Below are 23,682 nucleotides of genomic sequence, written 5' to 3'. Positions count from 1 at the left end.
ACCCTGAGAATCCTATCACTGATTAATGCACAAAGCTACAGATCTCATCTCCGAACTGAATGTTGAATATTATTGGTTTTCTGTAGCGGATGGGACTAGGCACCTGCACCTGTAAATTATATCAACACATGAATCTACTGAGTCAAAGAGTCGTTGTAAAGATAACATAATCTAAAGATACGCGTTTAAGTACAGTAAAAGGATTTGTTGGTTGTTGCAAAGTTAGGCGTCCTTAGAAATATCCAACGGAGGTAAATTTGGACCACATCCTTGCACAGCAGGGAGAAGGAAGGTGAGGCCCATTGAGTTTACAAACACTGAAAAAGACAAACCAGTCTTAATATTAATTTATTGAGCAAGAGTCCCTAGTGTGCACGTCAGAAACCAAAGGAAGCTGAAAACTGGAAGTTCCTCTCCTCCTCTTGAACTTATCACGTTCACAACTGCAACCAACAACTTATTCTTTGGTCTGAGTATGGCTCCTATGGCCAACCAACAAGGACATTCTTCTTCTTCTTCTTCTTCTGTAACTCAAGATCCATGGACATATGATGTGTTTGTGAGTTTTAGAGGTAAGGATACACGCACCAATTTTACAGATCATTTGTACAAGGCCTTGTCCGATAAGGGGATCTACACCTTCATTGATCGTGAGCTTATAGGAGGAGAAAAAATCTCACCGGCCCTTCTTGAAGCAATTGAAGAGTCACGGATTTCTCTTATTGTATTCTCTGAAAACTATGCATCCTCAAGGTGGTGCTTGGACGAACTCGTTGAGATCCTTCGATGCAAAAGCTCAATGAATCAAATAGTTTGGCCCATTTTTTACAAAGTGGATCCTTCGCATGTACGGAACCAAACAAATAGTTTTGGTGATGCATTTGCTGACATGAACTGCAGATTTAAGGATAATACGGAGAAGGTGCTAAGATGGATGAGCGCTCTTAGAGAAGCAGCAAGTTTAAAAGGATATACTTGCAAGGCGGGAGAGTATATTTCTACCCTCTATAGTGCACATATATATATGGTTAATTTAGTGGCTTGATTCTATATTTCAGGGTCATCTATCTTTTTCAAGTTTAATTTTTTTCTCTACTTTTTCCTTTGGTTATATTTAATTGTTACGCATTCAAAAAAGTACTGTTTTGATAAACATAGAAAACTGTAGGCAGAATATTTTTCTCAATAGCTGTTGGGAGAAGAATTCAAAGGTTTTTTAGCTTTTAGACATAAAAAAAATTTCACTTTTGGAAAAAGCCAAAGCTTTTTCAAAAAAGACAAAAAAACCACTCAACTTTCAAATCAAAGACATGCAAATGTATTGGATTCCTTAGGAAATCTAAAAATAAATGAGGGCATTTTTGTCCATTTTTGCTTCTTTTAAAATTTTTCTCTCTCCTTTTGCTTTTTCCAAAATGTCCCAAGATTCAAAACCCATATATATTAGTCTCTCCAAAAGCCGTACTAGTCAATATTGTTTTTAGTTAAAGAACTATTAGGCTCGTCAAGCAGGGGTACCACAGTGGTGGCCCTCCCCCTTCCCGGTTGCTTGGCACCCAGGATCGAATCCCCATGGTCTTTCCTACCAATGTAACGAAAAAAAAGAACTATTAGGCTCCATTTGGATGGAAGGATTCCAATTGATGGATTTAGATGAAATTATAAGGTAAACTTGTTTGTTTAGACGAGTAAAATTCATGTAGGTTAAGATTTGAACAAGAGAGAAATGAAGAAGATAAATGGATTTCAAATTATTCCTTACATGTAGTCAATTTCAAATCTATTTTAAAGGCACGACATCTAGTTATTCCAAATTCCTTCATTCTAATATCGTTCTTGTTTTTGCAGCAAATTTAGTATTATTCTCAAATCCAAATCCCTTCTTTTAAATCCCTCCATCCAAACGGAACATTACTTTTGCAGACTATCCAACCAAACTCGGTGGAATAGGGCAGTAGGCTGAATACTACCTTGTGTTCATTGCGTGCTTGCATGTTTACATTTTATTCCTTAAATGTGTCAAATTTTTTAAATGGTAGGTCTGAAGCTACATTTATCAACCACATCGTTGAAGAGATTGTAGTCCTAGTGCTGAACCGCACATATTTGAATGTGGCAAAGCACCCAATTGGAATTCACTCTTGTGTAAGAGCTGTGGAAATGCTTTTATGTGCTGGTGGGGATGGTCGCCGCATAGTTGGGATTTGGGGGACATCTGGAATAGGCAAGACAACAATTGCGAAAGCTGTTTATAATGCAATTGCTCATAAGTTCGAAGGGTGTTGTTTCTTGGCAGATGTTAGAGAAAATTCAATGCCACATGGAGGCTTAATCCAACTGCAGGAGACTCTTCTTCAAGAGATTCTAGGTGGCAAAAAGTTGAAAATTGTTAGTGCTGATAAAGGTATCTCTATTATACATAAATTGCTAAGGCATAAAAGGATTCTCTTAATTCTTGATGATGTGAATCAATTGGAGCAATTAGACAACTTGGCTGGAGTTGGTTGGTTCGGTGAGGGTAGTAGAGTCATCATAACTACACAAGATAGCGGATTGCTAAAATGCTATGGAATTGAGTTGATATACGAGGTCCATAAGTTATATGACAACCAAGCTCTTGAGCTTTTCAGTTTGAATGCCTTCGGAAGAAATGAACCTCCAAATGATTATTTGGAACTCGCAAAACGAGCAATAGCCTATGCTCAAGGCCTTCCACTAGCTTTAACACTTTTAGGTTCTCATCTTCGTAATAAAGGTATACATCGTTGGCAAGCCATATTAGATGGTTATGAAGGAGAACCTTATACAGGTATACAGAAAATACTTCGAAAAAGTTATGATGCATTAGATAATTCAGTGCAACAAGTTTTTCTAGACATGGCGTGTTTCTTCAAGGGTGAAGATAAGGACAATGTGATGCAAATACTAAGTTCTAAGCACAAGGCTTCCCAAGTTTGTATTGAAGTCCTGGTTGAGAAGGCAATGATAACTATTCAATATAATCGGATTTTGATGCATGACTTGCTAGAAAAATTGGGTAAGGATATAGTTCACGAAGAGTGCCCCATTGAGCCTGGCAAGCGTAGTAGATTGTGGTTTCATGAGGATGTCTACCGTGTTCTAACAGAAAATAGCGTAAGTATAATATATGTCCTTATATTCAATCTGAAATAGTACCTGTTGTAACCAATAATTTTCTTAACAAAATGAACTTGCATTTTGCTTTGAAGAACGACTTGGTTTCTTAATATTATTATCTTTTTCATCTCAGGGAACAAGAAAAATTAAAGGCATCATGGTGAAGTTTCCCAAGCCAGATGAGATACCCTTGAATGCAAAAAGCTTCTTCGGGATGGTAAATCTTGAAATTTTCATAAACTGTAATGCAGTTCTATCTGGATATGTTGAATATCTACCCAACGAGTTGAGGTTCATTGATTGGGGTAGATGCCAGTTACAATTATTGCCATCCAATTTTCATGCAAGGCATCTTGTTGTGTTCAATATGCCATGCAGTGATATCAGACAATTGGAGGGATTTAAGGTACGCACTTCAAATTATTTTCATCTATTATTATCTCAAATATATTTCTTTGAGCTTAGTGTCATCAGGTGTTCAAAACTCCTTACATTTGGCGTGTGGTTGATCATTTCCTATTTTGTGTATTTTTCTCACAGAAATTCCCAAAGTTGACATCTACAAATTTAAGTGGTTGCCAATTCTTAGAAAAAATCGTTGACTTATCTGGAATCCCAAATTTGAAGTACTTGAATCTAAGTGAGTGTAAACGTTTGGTTGAGGTCGATAGTTCTGTTGGATTCCTTGATAAACTTGTTGAATTGGATCTCAGAGAATGCTTTCAGCTTACAAGGTTTGGAACAAGACTTAGATTGAAATCCTTAGAAAGACTTTATCTGTGTGATTGTAAAAGGCTTGAAAGTTTCCCAGAAATAGAGGACAAGATGGAATCGCTAATCATTTTGGATATGGAAGGAAGTGGCATAAGAGAATTGCCTTCATCAATTGCATATCTTACTGGTCTTGAAGTATTAAAAGCCGATTATTGTGAGAACCTTTCAAATGCGTCATTACATCGTATATATGGATTGCAACGTCTCGGTGAGCTTAGTGTCAAAGGGTGTCGAAAACTCCTTACTTTTGGCAATGAGGTTAACTTTGAAGTTTCATCCAGCTACACTGAATTACAGCTGCTTTCAAATAGCTCAAATTTTTCAGATGACAACTCTCTCTCATTAGCGCTTCCCAGGCTACGTTTCTTTTTTCTCGGAGGATGCAATCTATCAGAAAGTGATTTTCTCCCGCCTCTCGATTGCTGGTCCACATTAGAAGAACTTGATCTTTCCGGAAACAATTTTGTCAGTCTTCCGGAATGCATTAGCAAATTTGTCAACTTGCTCAGCCTTAGATTGTGTGGTTGCAAGAGGCTTCGGGAAATTCCAGAAGTGCTTCCACCAAAATTAACTTCAGTAACCCTGAATAGTTGCACGTCATTGGAAACATTTCCAAAACTGTCACCAGGGCTTCAGCATTTGTATTTGACTAATTGCTTTAGACTATGTGGCTGTGACATCACAGAAAACATTTTGTTGAATCAGGTTTCTCTCTCTCTCTCTCTCTCTCTCTCTCTCTCTCTCTCTCTCTCTCTCTCTATATATATATATATATATATATATATATACACACGTTTTAAGTCAATGGTTGTTGTAATTATTCTAGGTATCTTCTCAGAGTTCTAAAGTCGAAATTATAGTTCCAGGAACTGAAGTTCCAAAGTGGTTTAGCTGTTGTAAAGAGGCAACAGTATTTGAAGATCCTTTTACAGATAATAAAGGGGAATACATTGCTGAATGTGAAGTTTGTTTTGAAATTCCTCCATATTTAGAATGGGAGACGTCAAGATTGGCTCTATGTGCTGTTTTCGATCTCATGACTTATCATGGTCGTCAGTTTTGCGCCAAGACTCTCATAAATGGAAAACAGGTCAACGAGATAGAGATTTGGGCTGAGTATGGTATTAAGTTAGAGGAAACTCATGTGTGGCTCAACTGTAGTCCATTATTGGATCCGAACAAGAACATGGTGGAAGGACCCACGCGGTTGCAACAGGGTAATACGTGTCAAGTTATATTTTACTACCAAGGTGCAGGACCGATTACAAGGTGTGGGGTCCACCTATTAGGCCACCAGGTTGGTGAAGTCAGTGAGACTGAGATTGGTCAGAACCGTGATAGAGGATTATTTTGGGCAAGCAATAACAGATTGTGGCTTGATCCCTTTAAACACAAGAGAAGATGAACAAAGTCCCTAGTTCGCCTGCCCTACTTTATATGGAAAATCATGTCATCATAAATCAAATCGGCCTGCAAATAATGAAGCTAGAAGGAGACATAATGCACCGGGCGAGGTTTACAGTTGGAACTTATTACACTCATTGCCATAGACCTACAACATACAAGCAATCTACTGGGTCTTGCTTTTTAGGTAAAAAGATCAGAAATCTACTGGATCTGATCTTTTTAATCAGCTTGCTTCCTTTATTTTGAGATGCAATATTTAAATGGGTACCTATACCTAAATTTTCTGAAGTATAATATATTGCATATGAGAACATGAAATCTTGTTGGGCCCAAATAGTATATCATGCATATTATTGTTTGCGAACTCCTCTCTACTTTTTTTTAAGGGGGGGGGGTGTCAAGAGAAGTCCTTTCTAGTTTGGGAAGGAATTTTGGTTCTTTGAATGGCACCATCGTATCATGCATGCTTTGCGTTGCTAACATAGTGGTTCAGATTTTCTCATATACAATATCTCTTATGTTATGTGGTAGGCCTTTATTAAGATTGATGCTATATAAGATAAGGTAGGGGTGGATGCGGTACGGTAATCGTAAAATTTCATGTAAACTACAAACCGCCCGAGAAATTGCAGTATTGCATTATTTGACACTGCAAACTGGTGAAGAGTTGCGGTTAATTGTGACTTGGCGGAATCGCAAATCAGTGCGGTGTCCACAAAAAATCCGGTATCCACCTATTAGGCCAAAAATCAGCAAAACAAATCTCCTGCCAAATTTGAATCCCTAATTTCAAAACCCAAAATTGAGCACTGAGAAGCTTTAATACCTATACAAACACGTTCAGACTAACAAGGGGAGCAAATTTTGGTCTTAGAGCCCGGCCAAAAAGTGGCCGGAAATGGGTGAAAATGGCCAAAATACTCGGCCCAATATGGGTATTTAAATCAATCTCCAAAACTCCAAAATTAACCCAAACAAACTATATAAACAGGTAGAGCATGCTGAGGGGATGAATTTTCATACCTCACTCAACGGATTTGGCCGTCGGAATCATCAGAAAACACCCAAAAATCATAGAAAAAAGGACAAAGCCATCGGAGCTATTTTTCGTTAAAATCGGAGAAATCCTTGGTTGTTGACGTCAATTAACCACTGGGCTAGGTAGAGGAGGAAGAAATGAACATTTTTCATGAAGGTGGCATGACCAATCGGTACATGACGACGTTGATTGGTGGTTGGGAAGTTGAACAGTCATGCAAATGAATAGAGTAAGAAGAACAATCTCCAAATCACCAAGGAACCCTAAGGTTAAAGTTGTCCTTTTACTTTAGAATTTTGATAATTAAATTAAATTTCGGGACGGAATGTTACAACTCAACTCCAAAAAAGAACAATAAATTTGGATTCAAAATGAAATGATCAATTTCTTCAAGAAACCATATTCTTGAAGAAATCAATCTAGAATATGACCTAGATCTATATATGAGTATGTGTTTGATTTAGTTAGACGCATATTTCATTTTCAAAGCAATTTTCAAAAACAATTTGAAAAACTTGTTTATGATAAGAAGAAGAAACCACTCCAAAGGAAAGGAGAGCAAAGGGGGAAAACTCACAACCTCTTAGAAATACATTTCCTGAAGTGACGGCTACCAAAGAGAATGAAGGGACCATTTACCCAAAATTACTAGGTCAGAAACAAACAGATGGAAGGAGAAGAATATTAGAGAATAAGACAAAATTCGTTAGGACCCAGCTGGAAACGAAAATGAGCTGGCAGACCTCATAATGCACAAAAGATGACTAGTCAAACACATACAAGTTGACTAGTCATAACCTAATGCATTCTAATGAATGTAATGCAAAAGTTACCTTTAGCATTCCTTGATTATGTTGAGTCATTGATGATAGAAGCCAAAGGAGGGTAACTAGATAACAATTTAACCTAGTCTAATAACCTTGAGCTTGGAAAGTACACTACATGTCCTATTACAAAGTTGACAAGAAAAGCTAAAAGAAAACTAGCAAAGTAAAATACCAACAACAGTTATGAAACCGTTGTGATATGAAATTTCAGACAATGATTTAGTATAACCTACCGTTGGAGGATGAAGTTTCACAAGATGGTAAATAAACAACGTCGTAGTGTTGTATTTCACAAGATAGTAGGTGAAAAATACCGTTGTCTATTTAGCAGAAAGACAGAAAGTAAATGCAAATGCAAAGAAAACCAAAATTGAGTGAGAATCCCAAAATTGAGTGAGAATCAATATTACCTTTGCATCTTCCTAGGGTTTAGAAGGAACAATCTTTGATTCTTTTCTATGCTTTGTTAGATTTTAGGACTTCAATATTCCACTTGTGTGAATGAAACCAGAAGAATTTGGAAATTTCAAATGTTTTGGATGATAAAAACTGATATACTTATTACATAAGACTAGTCCGAGCTCGAACAAATAGCTCGAACAAGAGGTGTTTGACCCGGTCAAACAAAAGACTAGGAACAAAAAAAGCTCGAATAAGTAAATGTTAAGGGACCAAATATTTAATGAAAATGCGTTAAATATTCCTCTGTTTATCAACTAATCTTCCTTACTATAACTGCATTTATATTTATTCTTCTCGCAACAAGCATGGTCAAGCTAAACTACACATTTAAATTGTGTTTAATTGTGGTTTTAGGATAATCATCCTAATTAGTATTACCAAGAAGCGTCATTCAAGTGCTGATTAATCACAAAGCTGCATGTTTGATCTTAGAAATGATTATTGGTAGATGATAATACATGAATTCACAGAGTCGTTTAACATAATCTAAAGATCGTTTCGACCCAAAAAAAAAAAAAAATCTAAAGATTGCATTAATTAAGTACAGTAAAAAGATTTGTTGGTCGTCGCGAAGTTAATTCCCTGTTTCCCTTCTTTTTAAATTCCCATCTCTCTTTGACTTTTGTTTTGTTGCAGTTAATTTATGAACACATCAGAAATATTTAATGGAAATGCGAATGTAACTGGTTGTTCGGATACACACACTAGACTTAATTTCGGGTGTCTAATTGTCAATATATTAGGTTTATCTTACATTTACTAGAAACATCTCTTTGAGAGTAAAAACACTCTTTGGCGTCGCACTGGGTGAAGAGGTCTTGGTTCCTCCTCCCCTCTCCTCACTTCCTTCCCTGTTTTCTCTTCCTACAAGCCCTTGCTTTCCTCCCTCCTTTCTGTGAGGGTTTCCTCTCTCCCTTGTGAGAGTTCATCCTCTCCACTATGAGAGTTTTTACTTTTTCTGTTTGTTTGTGTTTCTTGTCTTCTCATCTTTGCCTCCTCACCTACTTGTGAGTCGTCAGCTCCTCCCACTCTCCATGGGTGCATTTTCTCGAAGCTATGTCTCATATCTGAGTTTTTTCTCCCCTCTATAGTTCTCTCCCCTTTGGCCAGCGGCTACCCTTCATTGTTGGTTCTCAATCACCACCCTTTACTCCTCAGCTCTGCCGGTACAACTTCCATCAATCTCTTTCGGTGGCGGTATCTATTTGTGGTGTGGGGATGCATTTAAATGTAACATTCCGACCCAAAATAAATTTGAAGTTAAAAAATTTAGTCATGGAATTACATTTTTACCCTTAAGGGTAAATTGGTCACTTTTATTTTGGGAAATTGAGTTGTGCCATTGCGTAGAGCTTGTCGAGATGAGTTTGTGGACAGGTGGCACGCTCAATTCCGAGTTTTGATGATTAAATAAGGGTCTAAAAACAAAAAGGGCAACTTGGTCTTTTTAAAAAAAACTCTGTTTTAAAAACCTGAAACCCAATTTTGCCCCTAGAAACCCTCACACGTTCTCTCTCTCTCTCTCTCTCTTCTCCCGTGCAAGGCCGCCGTTTTAGAAAACGATTTTGTTGCTGTCGACAACCAAATTGCACGAGACCGGTTCCAAATTCTCCCTCTCTCTCTTCTCTACCCAACCCACCCCTTTTCCTAGCACGAAAACCCGACATTTGATGAGTATGCGGTGGTTTTTTGGAAGATTCATCACCATTTCCGGCGACTCTAGCAACCAATCTCGTCGACTAAGAGCATCTCCAAAGGAGATGTCAAATACTAAACATCAAATTTAAATTTGATGGCTGATGTGGCAATTTGACATTTACATAGTTTTACACTCCACCCGATATGTCAAATAAATAATTATTGTAACAATCAAATCATTTAAGATAAAGAAGAAAAAAATATAAAAAGGAAAATAATAAATGAAAGTAACAACCAACTATCTTTAAAAATAATAAAATATTCATTTGACATCTTGCTTTTGGGATGTCAAAAATAACATTTCAACCTCCAGCCTTCATTCCACATCAGCTTTGACACATCGGTTGGAGTGATGTGAGATATTATTTCTAACCGTTAAATGTCTATGTGGCACTTTTGACACATCGGTTGGAGATGCTCTAAGGTATGGTTCTTCATCTTCTTGACGTCCTCTAGCTATTTTGCTAGGTGGTTTGGGTCGATTTGGGAGTTTTGAATCGAATATAAAACCTAGGTTTTGGGCTGACTGTTGAGGTTTGGGCTAGCTCCGACCACTCTTTGTCTGGGTTCCAAGACCAAAAGTGACTCCCCTAGTTGTGGTGGTTCTGTAGGTATGGGTGTTGACCGGCGGTTTGGGATTTGTCCGATCGCCTGAAATTACTCAAGACACCCACGCGTTATTGGTGCATGTGGCCTCGCATGGGACCCATTGTGTCCCGAGCATGACGGTGTGCTTGGATTAGTGATAGGTTATTGTTTGACTATCAAACGAAATTTCACATATTAGGTGATGTCCGAAAGATAGGTTCGGATAGTTCAATCGGTTTCATTTTAAATTATGTGGTTCCTTGTATCCCTAGGATGGTGTAAGAATTGGTTGATTGGGAATCAAAATCCTGGATACTTCAATTCAAGGAGTTTAGGGTTAGGTAGCCGATAACCGTCTGATTGTGCGATCGAGAGTAATCCAACTGCTCGATCAAGGCCAAACCCTCGGGACATGTTGTTTGTTTTGATTTGGACCTTTAGGAATTCTCAATTTGGAAATTAGAGGTCATGGGCCCCGTGGGCTCGGGTTGACCAAAAAGGGGAAGTTGACCAAACCATTGACCATGAACCTATCGAGACCATCTTAACATGAACTACGCATTAAATCCCAGGAATTAGGTTTTTCTTTCTAATTTAAAGCTCATGTTCGAAATACAATTTTTAACGTATCTCGATATTTCTTCAATAAGTGCTAAGGCTCCGTCTAGCCAGTAGGCAGGACCCCTACGAGGCCATACGAGATTGGACTTTCTATAAGTGGACTTTGTTTTAAATAAGCATTGTTTTAAAGTATAAGTTTCATGCATTAAAAGGGATTTTTAAATTTATATTTGTTTTTACTTGGATATGGAAAATATTGGAAATTTATGCATGGTTACATGCGGGGTTTTATTGCATTGTATGGAAGTAAAAAGGAATTGAAAGTATTAATATGTGTTTGCAGTATATATATATATATATATATATTGATGGCGGATATGATTTGTGTACATGTTTACCATAGTATGTACCTCCCCCATTACTGTTACTCTGAATATTTATTTTTGACACGCGGTAACTCTTCGGAGGTGTGTCGGGAACCAGGCATCCCTGGGCAAGTGTATCGAAGGCCTTGACGGGCTATTAGCGCTTGTATGACTTATTTTAGCTGCAAGTGTATTGAGGATTCTACCTTGCTTGTATGGGGAGCAATAGTCCCCCAGTTGGACTGCTCATTCCCTAGCCACATGAACGTTGAGGATTCTATCATGTGGTCTAGTAAAACAATCCCCGCATTGGATTGTTTTCCCCTGGTACATTGCTATGGATGTGCGTGCATTTATTTGTATAAAAGGGACTTATGGGATCAAATAGGTTTTTAAATCAAGCACGTGTTAAAAGGTTTTACATGCATGGCTTTCTGGCTAATGTTTTCGAAAAGGCAGGGTTAGTATGTTTGTTTTGCTTACGTTTAGAGGTGTCAAGTCGACAGGACCCGTCCGGATTTCCCAGAACCCGAGGCGAACCTGCGGAGACCCCGGCATCACACCCACGCCGGGTTCACTCCTTAAATCTATGTCCTCGTTTACGAGAGAGGACTAAGGGCACGAGACTTTCTGCGAAATTTGTGAGTCTCCCCTATAAATTGAACATTTCCCAAAATTCCACCTGCATAAAACGCATTTGTAACCCAACCGGCAGCATGCACAATATAATCTCATGCAATTTACACAGATGGCCTCCGGCCTTCAAATGATTCTAGCAAAACCGCCCACAAAGTTCTTAAAATAACTTAATGCATCAAACATGCATATACCAAATTCAAAATCTAATCACGCACACCTTCACCCACTTGGTCCTCAAGACCAATCTCAATTCAACCAAGTTTCGGGACCAACAACAAGGGTCCGAACCAATCTCAATAAGACCACCTAAGTGGGGTCTAATCTGTGGCTGCACCTAGTAACTTCAGGCTGCCTACGTACCCTACTAAGGGATCAAGCCACACGTAGCTCTTTCGTATCTATCCTGGCTCCTAATATCAAATAAACCATGACCACCACACAATTACATACATTCTAATATTTATCCATCACAACCCATCAAACACAAACACAGTATCACCCCTCATACGACGGGACGCACCCGGCCTCGTATGGGGCACATCACTGCCGGCTAATCCAAAGGCGCGTGCGACCTCACACTGGGCCTGGCTACATTCTCACCAGCCCTCACACAACCATATCTCTCCTCATCGTCGGGACGCACCCGGCCACGTATGGGGTGCAATCAACACGCCGGCTAATCTAAAGGCGCGTGCGACCTCCTGGGCACGGCTACATTCTCACCAGCACGGCTACATTCTCACCAGCCATCACACAATCACATCTCCCCTCATACGTCGGGACGCACCCGGCCACGTATGGGGTACATCAACACGCCGGCTAATCCAAAGGCGCGTGCGACCTCTGCTGGGCTGGCTACATTCTCACGACCATCACACAATCACATCTCCTCATACGTCGGGGCACCCGCCACGTATGGGAGTGCATCAACACGCCGGCTAATCCAAAGGCGCGTGCGACCTCTGGGGCTGGCTACATTCTCACGACCCTCAACATGATCACAATATGGGGCGTGGGGTAGTGCGTATAGCATTGTAAGCTAACATTCAATCGCTTTAATACCTTCGTATACATACATCCACACAATTAAATATATAAAATATAATTTCTACCTTTATACAAACCTCAACCCTGGTATAGCATCTGATAATTTCCGCAATTTAAATCATAACATAGTATCCTAAATTCGCATATAAACCATTTAACTAGACAACGCTCAAGACCTGTCACTAAGGTCATTCTAACCCTCCTGGGATGATAGAACTACAACAAAAGTCTAGCGGTCAACCCAGGGTCAAACTACCCAAACTTGGTCAAACAGGCCCGCGGGGCCCACGACCTCCAAATTCCGATCCAAAAGATCCTGTAGGTTCTACAGGCTCTAGGACACATGTCCTGCAAGTTTGGTCCAGATCGGACGGTCGGATCGCTCACGATCGCACGATCGGACGGTCACTAAAACCCTAACCCTAGGGTTGGCATTTTCGGAGTATCCGGGACACCATTTTATGATCCGTCGAATCCTACACGATCCTGGTAATACCTAGATCAACATATTATAATTTCAGGACCATCCAACGGTCCAAACCTAGCGAACCCGGAAAATACGCGATATGCGATATCCGTTCGGAACTCTAACGGTATCCAAAATGAGATTCGAGCACACCTACGAGCTCGTGACATCGAGAGGATCACAATGGGACAAAAATGCCCCTCAGCTACAGTGCCCACGCGCCACCACACGCGCCGGGAGCGCGTGGGTGTCTAAAGCGATATCGCATCGCCGGAAAACCTCCAAATCGTGAGCCAAGACTCCTACCCTAGGTAATACACCTAATTTGGAGTCACTTTTGTTCTTGGACATACCCCAAAAACTGACCGGAAGTGGCCGGAATCGCGATCGCAAAACCGGCCGAATCTCAATTCGTAGATCGAGCTACTTAGCCTCAAAATTTATGAAATCCTACCCAACCATCAGCTAGAGCTCGGAAAATAGGTGAGAATCCATACCTCACTTGCCGGAATCGGTGGCCGGACGACGGAGAACGAAGCCGGCGAAGTTTCTGTCAAAACAGCTTTCTCCTCGTTTTCCGCGAAATCACGGCGGTGGCGGCGAGACCCATGGGGTAGGAAGAGGGCGGCGGTCATTTTGTACCGCCCGTCGACTTTGGTGGCGGACGAGAACGGCCGGCCAAAGCGTGGCGGCCACCGTTCTTGTCGCGAACAGATGAGGAGAGAGGGCGTCTGCGGGAGAGAGAGAGGACAGACGGGGGCAGTTCCGTCTTTTAACCAAAAATCCATTTTCCAAATATTTACGATTATGCCACTGAGTTTCTTCTGATCATATCTCTCTCGTTACAACTCCGATTCGAGCCCACTACGTGTCTACGAACTCATCTCACCGCGCTCTACGCAACGGTACAACCGAAATTCCCAAATTCCTTCCGGGTAAGAAAATGACTAAAATACCCCTATCCCACGGGTAATTTCTCAATTCCACTTAAATTAATTAAACATGGGATAAATTTGGGGTCGGGGTGTTACACAAGCGGGACGGACCGGCCCAGCACGGCACGAGCCCAGCCCATTTAAATGAGGCACGACACGGCACGAGCACGAATATTAATGGGCCGTGGTCGACACGGCATGAAAACTTGGGCCGGGGCAGGATCAAAAAATGAGATCAATGGACCGGGCGGGCTTGGCCCGAGCACGCTTCAAGCACGACACGAGCCCAAGCACGGCCCACTTAACATTTTTTTCTTTCTCAAAAGTCAAAATGCAATAATTTGACATCTAATGTCATTATTTATATGTTTTTTTTAATCATAAATATATATTTGATGTCTTTCATTTTAGAAAAATTACTTGGGTCCTTAATTAATTAAACATATCAACTACAATTTAATTAAACAACATTGGACTTGATATCTAATCAGTACATATGACATATATGCTTCTCTTATAATCAAAGCAAGACATTATTTCACATATAAAATAATAAGTTGTTTAAAGATGAAAAGTTGAAGTGGACTTTGTAGAGTTCGACACTTTTTGCCCTCCGCCATTTCATATTGTTTGGATGTTTGATTGATTAATGTTTTCAAATAGTTCATCATTTCTTGCCTATAATTATATTTTTAATGTTTATAATTTGAATTATCTAGTGAAAAAAAAAAATAAAGTGAAAAAAAGTAAAATTAAATGGATTGGTTCTTGGGCCCGAGTATGGCACGAGCACGAGCACGGGCACGGCACGAGTCCGCCCTGGCCCGTTTCAATATGGACATGGGCTTTGGGCCAGGATGGGATAAATGATTTTACTAAATGGGCCATCACGGCACGGCCCGATAAATTAAATGGGCCGGCCTGACCCGACACGAAAACGTTAAAAGCACGAGTTTAAATGGGATAGGCCGGCCTGTTTGACACCTCTACTTAGGTTTAAACTTACTTTTCGTCCACTCACATCCTTTATGGTTTTGCGCCCCTTTATGGTTTTAGAAACTCCTTCTCCGCATGATCGTCACCATTGTAGGATTTTATTTTCGTGACTTTTCTACTATTTTCGACTTGTAAACTAACGATTTTTTTTCTTGAATTTTCTACTGTTTTCGACTTATAAACTATGTGTGCTTAATTTTTTATGTGCCGGCGATTGGGTACTTCAATTGTGCTTTTATTGTAGATGTAAATTTTGGGAATGTTCGTTTTACAGGGGAGACTCTGGCGAAATTTCGGCATAAGTCTTCACCCTTTTATGCTTTTGTAGCGGGAAAAAGGGTTTGTTTTAGTAAATGGCCCCGGTATCCTTTAGGTGTTGGAAGGAAAGCAGGATTTGATCTGATTCAAGGGAAATTCGGGTCGGGTCCTATCATTAAAACTCTTGTCCCTTGGATTATGGGAGCATGTTTTGTGTGGGTGGCTAGTTCCCCCCCATCTTCCGCCTGGACCTTTGGTATGTGTTGTTACCAGTTACTCATTCTCAATGATTGCATATTTTCAATGGTGTTGCAGCAGTTGGTCTTTGGGTGGCGCTGTTGTGGTTTATGCTCATATCTAGGGTTTTCTGTTTTTTCAGTTTGGGCTTTTGTTTTTGGGCCTTCACTTTGTCTATTATTTACTTTACTGTTTGGCCCTTTGTTTGTTTTGCTAGTGTTCGGTTTTTCTTTAGTTTGTGGTCAGCGGCAGATCCATGAATTTTTCAGCGGAGGTGCAATTTTTAAAAGCTAAGAGCTTAAAAAAAAAAAAAAAAGGGCAACTAACAATTGTCATGTCCATGATATTTGAACTTAGGATTACTTTCAACGAAGTGGAGACTGTTATTAGACCAAATGGCCATTGACATACGATATAATAGCAATATTAGGCCAATATACGTACACTACAGAGGCAATATTAGAGCAATATAATGACAATACGATAGCAATAGTATTACAATATACATCCAATAAGGTGACAATATGCATACACTATGTATACAATACAAAGGCAATATTAAGGCAATATCATACAATAGAACAGCAATATGAAGTGAATCTACATACAATACACACACATCCATTACAAACTACATTTTACGCATGCAAAATAAATCGCCATCGAACCATAACAATACTATCCTGCGAAGGGAAAACAAAGGCAACAAAAGATCCATGTACTCGAGTGAGATGAACTGAAGCAGCACTCACCCTTACTACAGGTCCATCAAAAGATCCATGTCTTTGTCCTTCCTCCTCGCTGCATGCACGAGGCTATGATGAGCCATTCCCTTTGCACCCATATTCAGCACCTCCCAGACACCAGCTACATCAATTTCACTCCAATTGTAGTCTGGTGAGATGACCGAGGCATAATCTCGGAACATTTCGAAGTCGTTGTTGAAACATTCAACCATTTCATGGTTATATTCTTTAGATTTTGTGAATTTTTCGACGGCATATTTCTTTGTCTCTTCCAATTTCAACTTCAAGGACTCTAACCTTTTGCTTTTAGAGTTTGCTTCACTTCTCCAGCGTATGCTTTGTTCAACTTGTTGCCAAGTTTCTCATAACTTGGCCATGAATATTACATTTGCTCTCCCCCCAATCTATTGCCTTAGACAAATATTGGAGGTCGTGCTTGACGGCAGAAATTTTGTCAAGCGGATCATTGCTCTCAGCCTCACTTCCAGATGAAGTGGGATCATGATTGGGAAGTCAGAGGTGGAGATGGGAATGGCACATGCCACGGCTAGTCCCCCGGGGAACTAACATGCTCGTTTGGAGGGCGTACATCCAACATCTTTAAGTATTGCTGGGGATAATTCACAACTACCGACTGCAACAAAACAAATAAAGGCACATTCAGTCTCCAGTTGTAAACAAAAATATGGTTAGCTTTAGTGGAGAATGTCTGCCTTTGAGTAAGACTAATTACCTTTCCCGTTAAGAAGGTGCCTATGCTGCAGTTATATATAGGAAGGTTTAGTTATATGTAGGAACTTATATGAAGTATAATGGGTATTTAGTTGGTGCATTCAATTGATGGGATTCCAAACTACACCATTAACTCCTTGGTTGTAATTTACAGCAGTAGAGCATTACATTAACAACAATAAAATTGGCTTACAAACCAAAAAAAGCAAACCTTAATGGGAAATTGGAAATTGTGGATTTCAACCCAAAAAAGGACTATGTAACTAAGCATTTATTGCGAATTTCAGAAAAGAAAATTGGAAAATAGGCAAATAGGAATATAGGAAAATAGGAAAATAGCAAAAGTGCAAACTTGGAAAATGGGAAATATGGAAACTTGGAAAATTGGAAAATTGGAAATAGAACAAAAGGAAAATTGGAAAATCGGAAATACGAAAAAATGGAAACTTGGAAATTTGGAAAATTGGAATTGGGTAAAAAGGAAATTTGGAAAGAGGAAACTAGGAAATAGGATAAAAGGACACTTGGAAAATAGGAAAATTAGAAAATTGAAAAAAGGAAAAAAGGACACCTGGAAAATAGGAAAATTGGGTAATCGGAAAATAAAGCAACTTGGAAAATTGGAAAATTGGAAATTGAACAAAAGGAAACTCTGAAAACATGAAAATTGGAAAAAAAGGAAAATTAGAAAATTCGAAATAGGAAATAGGAAAAAAGGACACTTGGAAAATAGGTAAATTCGCAAATTGGAAAATTGGAAAATTGGACTATTGGATAACTAGATAATTGAAAAATAGGAAATAAGGAAACTTAGAAAATAGACCAATTGGAAAAAAAAAAAAATTGGATAATAGAAAAATTGGATAATTGGAAAAAAAAACTGAAAATTGGATAAATGCAATTAGGAAACAGGGACACATGGAAAATTGGAAAATTGGAAACGAATTGAAATTGTGGAAATGGGAAATAAGACAATTACCATATTGGGCAATTTTAATTACTTTCTCAATTAGGCAAAGTAGGCAACTTTTTTCAATTACATAATATGGGAAAATAGGAACATTGAAAAATTGGAAAACTGGAAATAGCACAAAAGGGAACTTGGGAAATTGCAAAATAGGAAAATAGGAAATAAGAAAAAATAGGCAAAAATAATGAAAATTTAAAAATTTGGATAATTGGATAATTGGATGACAGATGGAAAATAGGAAAATATGAATAATGGAAAAATGGAAACGAATTGAGATTTCTGAAATGAGAAATAAGACAATAACCATATTGGTCAATTTGAATGAGTTGGTCAATTAGGCAAATAGGCAAATCCCTTATTTGAATTACATAATGGGAAAATTACCAAATTCGGAACATCCAAAATAGAAATATATTACAAAAAGGCATACAATCAACTGGGTAATAACTCCCGCCAATCCCTCCCGCCAATTACTCCCCCTAATCCCCCCTGCCAATAACTCTCTCAATTACTCCAGGTCATTAAAACCTGCCTATATTAATCAACCTAGCTGTTTGAAATGAAAACTTCCATCACATCAAATCCTGCTTGCAGCCATTCCCTTCCCCACTGATTTCACTCACATCGCATTTAGTCCCTTTTTTTTCCAATTAAGTCGTAGACCAGCCTACAATAAATATCGAAGACCATGGACCATAACCTCACACCAAACCCAATGCTTTCAATTACTGAAGGAGGGGAGACTGAAACACAAGCCAAGTCACCCAATTCACTCAATGCAAACTTGGTCCATGGCATGCAGCAATGTCGAGGCAATACCATGTTTTGGAAAAATCTCCATGCAGACATAGTTTCAAAAATTGTGGAGGGCCAAGCTAGATGGGGTGTCATAAAAAATCGCACAATTCGCTCTCATTATCATGCTCGCATGCATCTCCTACATATAAAGGCAATGAAAGCAAAAATTGAAATTGCCCCTGCCATTGCAATTATGGTATTCAAGGAATCATAAGAAATGGCCAAGTTGAAGCAACAAGAAGTGGAAAGAGGATTCGAACGATTTCGTAAGTTTACAAAAATAGTGGATTCGGTAGGAAACTGGGCCAACATCACTGTGGCCGAGGTCATGAATTTCACTGTGGCCGCACTTGAAGAGTATGCAACTTCGAATTTGTCAACAGCAGGGAAATGGAACTATGAGGTGGCCTCTTTTTGTATTATGTAACAATATGATCCTATTACAGTACGTACTACATCAGAATGTTTTTTAAATTATTTGGTCCAAAAAAAAACAAATAAATAAACAAAAAAGTAATTACAACTTGGAAAAAGGATGAATTATACATCCCTTAAAAGACATATGGCCTACATTACAGACCTTCAAAATGAATCTATATATATAATGCATGCCTTGTAGCACCATCACATCCTCTTCCCCCCCCCCCCTAAATTACATAAACATGACACCCCAATACCTCATGCTCCTTCCTCTTTCAACCCCTAAATTATCCATTGGATGCCCAATACTAGATGACTGCTTAGGGGGTGGGATACCCTGCAACTCCATAACAGAATTGGTAAGGGAGAGTGGTTCAGGGAAGGCAGCTTTGTCTCAACTGACGGTACGAGCTCAGCTCCCACCCTCACATGGCGGACTAGGGGGCTCCTCCGTCTACATATTCACAGAATTCAGCTTCCCATTTCGTTGATTGCAACAACTAGGCAACCTTTATCATGCATCATACCCTAACTTAATAAGGTTAGAGCCATTGGAAGACATATATGTTCATGGTGTTGATGATGCTCAACAACTCATCATGTCCTTGGAGACATACAAGCATTTATTGCCATTGATCACACCCGCCTACCTGTGAAACTCATTGTCATTGATTCCATTGCTGCATTGTTCCGATCACAGTATCAGACAACACCAGCAGATTTGAAACAGTGATATGAAATGTTCTTCAACATATCTGGGACATTGAAGGGTTTAGCAAATAATTTTGGGTTGGCGGTGGTTGTCACCAACCAAGTGGTGGATTTTATTGGGCCACATGATGGAGTGCATGGTGTGAGGGTGGGAAACTTGGAGTCCATGGACACATCAGGCAGAGGGTGAGTCCAGCTTTGGGATTGGCTTGGGCAAATTGCATAAATTCAAGAGTGTTCTTGGCAAGACATGAGCAATCTATTGGGGTTAACATTCGTAATGCTCCTTCAACAACTATATGTAGTCAAACACATAGGACATTTCACCTTATATTTGCCCCACATTTGGCCTATGCATCGGCCGAATATGTAATCAGAAAAGAAGGTATAGTAGGAGTATCAGGGTAACTGTGTAATGAAGAATTCTAAGAACTTTAATGTTTTGGATCCATTTGGAATTAAATTACATGCCCTTTAATTTCGCATTCAAATTATAATAGCAATCTAGAAGCAATACCAGTACAATAAAAGTACAATATAATAGCAATCTGGAAGCAATACAACATGCTGTAGCAATGCATCCCAAATTATGCAAACTTAAAAGAATTCCCATTCAACATAACACGAAACCCACCACAAATAAAAGTAGAGTTTACATGACCTGCTAAAGCAACACAAATCATATTGTCTAGGATACATTGTGCAATGTAATATTGTTTTTACAGGTGCTTTTATTGTGGCCTGCGGAACTGCACCTTGAGCACTTTCTTCTAATGGTGCCCTCTCCGTGCGAGGGAATTCTTATCTTCTTTCGTTTGCCTGGCATGACCCTTGCCATGGGAGGCAGCACAAATCGACTTCGAACATCTTCAGGAATATCCCACTTTCCGTGAGGCTGTACCAGGTAGATGCTATCCGAATAAGCATCCATCCAGGTTTTCCGAGTGTAATACCGAGAAGCCTTTGAGTATACATTTACTTTCAAGAAGCGACAAATTGCAACTACATGCTTGCAAGGTAGCTGCTCAAGCTGAAACTTTCTACAACTACAACTGTTGTCCGTCAAATCTACGAGGCCGTCCGTAACATTAAACTATGCATTATTTACTTTAACCACATCAATCCTTGTAGCATCCTCCAACCTATTCCTCAACTTCTTCTCTCCAAAATTGGGGCACAATGTTGTGGTGCAATTCAAAGCCAACTCACGACGTTCAGTGAACCATTTCACAAGGAGATTAATAATTTTCCCTATCAAATGAACTACTGGCAGCATCCGTGCAAACCTAAGGACTGAGTTGATTGACTCCGCAATATTTGTAGTCATTACATTATAGCGGTGTCCATCCATGTAAGCTTTAGACCACTTGTGTTTACCTGCCTCTTCAAGATATTGAGCAACATGTTCCTTTCGCTTGATCTTGCAAAAATGACAATCAAATTCAACAATGGAATAAGATTTCACAGCCTGCTCAAAGTGCATAAGTATTTGATCATGCTTTTTCAACGTGCAAGTGCGTTTCATGTTCCCCTTCATATGATAAAAGCATATGCCATGTTGCGTAGTTGGAAAAACTTTGTTCCACACATTCTCTATGCTAACATTGCAATAAAAAAAAAAACAACAAGATTGGGACACTCACTAATGGCTTCATGAAGTTTAGTGAAAAACCAATGCCATGATGCATTCGTCTCCAAATCCCCGATCCCAAAAGCAAGAGGATATATATTTCGATTACCATCGAATGCATTTGCTACAAACATAACACCCTTGTACTTGGATTTTAAATGAGTGGCATCCACGGCTATCACTAGGCGCATGGAAGAACGAAACCCTCTAATACATGCGCCAACCTTTATAAATAAATACACAAAATGATTGTTCTCATCAATTTGGATGTGTGTTTTTGTGCCAAGATTCATACGTTCCAATTCATAGCAATAAGCTGGAAGGATATAATATGCCTCCTCCACTGATCCTCTAATGGACAATAGAGCTAACTCCCTTGCTTTCCAAGCTTTCGAATAATGGATGGCGAAACCAAAGTTGTGTTTCACATATCTCATAATGTCACTTGGTGTGTATATTGTCTGAGAATCCTTAAACTTTTAAATGAAGTGGCTACAAGTGCTGCGGTTGCTTGACGATGGTTGTCACTTACGAACCTCAAATCACATTCATGGACAATTGTACACCTCACAATCATGAAGTTGTATTCTCCAAATCTCGATACTCGGACCCGCCATGTGCATGGACGTTGACAACAAACCACAAGCAACCTCTTAGTGCAAGAGAATTGTACCTTCAATTCAAAGTGGCCTCTTAATGCCGTCAACCATAACTCCGTCAACAATGCTTTCTTACTAGAGAAAATTTGCCCAACTGTAATTTTTGGATTCCAATCACTTCGCGAAAACCCACTGTCCAAATATGCTTCTCCATCATTTACACCGGCTTCATTGTACCGGTTCTATTCACCTATTTGACTCCAATAATGTTCATGAATGAGTTCAGATTCTCCTCATAAATGCATTATTGGCAGTTGGGCATATGTGTTCAAGCAGCCCAAAATAGGAGGGGCAGAGTACACTGACACTTCGTTTCTTTTAGTACCATTATCACCACCACGCATTTCCTCCACCTTGCTAAAATCAATCATATCCATAAAATATGTCCCTACTTCACCTCCCACATCAGTGCCATTTGTATTATTCCAAGTTACTTCATTGTTTTCAACAATGGTAACTGAAGAATGACCCATCCGACTACTATTTGTCGTGATATGCATACTATCAACTACATCATTTGTCAGTCCTTTATCTTCTATATTCACGAGTAAGGGAGCTAGTTTTGAAGGTGTTGCCTCATAATTGTACTTCATAAAAAAATTGACGTCATCATCGTCCTCAATCTTTATGTGCTTCCACTCATTCGAGGCCACGAAAACTGAGAATTTTAAGCAAACCTTGTCTTCCCTGCTGTTTGTATTACCAATCTGATGCACACGGTCCAATAGTTCAGCAAATTTGATGGTCCGTGGAACTATTAAGCCTTTTGAGTCACCCCCTTCGTATTTGCACATCTTCTTCGAGGTGACCGATTTTCCATTGTAGCACACGAGAATAACAATTGTCTCCATTTCTGACCTTGACAAAACAACATTTCATTAACACAATATAATCATAATAACAAGACAATACAATGACAATATCACAGCAATATAATAGCAATATGACAGCAACATAATAGCAATACGACAGTAAAATAACAGGAACACAACAACAATACACCAGTAACACATCAGAATCACACTATACAGATCTACTACATCAAATGGAAAATCCCAAGTTTCAACATTCACATATCCAGACCAATCTAAATGCAATTGGTACAAACCCAGATGAATGAGCATGAATATTCAACAAAACCTAACCCAAAGCAATTAAAGCCAAAACAAATTTAACACAAACCCAAACAATCAAAATATAACCCATTTCACATAATCCCACTGATATTAAGAAAATAACCATCAACACTACCTTTTCGAGATCGGCAATCCACTAGAGCTTCAAGGTTGCAAGTAGCTATTCAGAAGACATACCTAAAGGGAGGGGTTCGCGATTACAAACAAAGAGCAAGAGACCAAACAGGGGGAGAAAGAGATAGCTTAAAATGGGAGTCCTGACACAGATGCAAAATTGCCAGGAAAATGGGAGACCAGGACAAGGAGTATCAGAATTGCCGATGGAAGCCCCTTCAGTGTGACTTGCCACGTTTTGATGCTAGGAAATTTCTAGAGTTGATGAGGGGGAAGTGGTTGTTGGAAATTTTTGCTCCTTTCCTTTTAGGGTCAAGATTTTGTGGCCT

General features: G+C 39.4%; 1 protein-coding gene and 3 pseudogenes across 1 annotated transcript; 2 read left to right on the top strand and 2 right to left on the bottom strand.

The window, feature by feature from the left end:
• Positions 1-371: 371 nt before the first annotated feature.
• Positions 372-5,683, top strand: LOC103343463 (TMV resistance protein N-like). Its single transcript, XM_089051642.1, has 5 exons — positions 372-990; positions 2,040-3,135; positions 3,272-3,544; positions 3,679-4,617; positions 4,739-5,683. The coding sequence occupies exons 1-5, from the start codon at positions 476-478 to the stop codon at positions 5,315-5,317; spliced, it is 3,402 nt and encodes a 1,133-aa protein (XP_088907768.1). The 5' UTR covers positions 372-475; the 3' UTR covers positions 5,318-5,683.
• Positions 5,684-16,194: 10,511 nt separating this feature from the next.
• Positions 16,195-16,781, bottom strand: LOC148916559 (uncharacterized; annotated as a pseudogene).
• A 2,564-nt stretch (positions 16,782-19,345) lies between these two features.
• On the top strand, positions 19,346-20,222 carry LOC107881958 (DNA repair protein XRCC3 homolog pseudogene; annotated as a pseudogene).
• A 280-nt stretch (positions 20,223-20,502) lies between these two features.
• Positions 20,503-22,954, bottom strand: LOC148916558 (uncharacterized; annotated as a pseudogene).
• Positions 22,955-23,682: the final 728 nt, after the last annotated feature.

Source organism: Prunus mume, linkage group LG5 (genome assembly GCF_029339155.1).
Source record: "Prunus mume cultivar Tortuosa linkage group LG5, ASM2933915v1, whole genome shotgun sequence".
NCBI classification, from domain to species: domain Eukaryota; kingdom Viridiplantae; phylum Streptophyta; class Magnoliopsida; order Rosales; family Rosaceae; genus Prunus; species Prunus mume.
The sequence above is the reverse complement of the archived record's forward strand: the minus strand, read 5'-3'. Positions and strand labels throughout refer to the sequence as shown.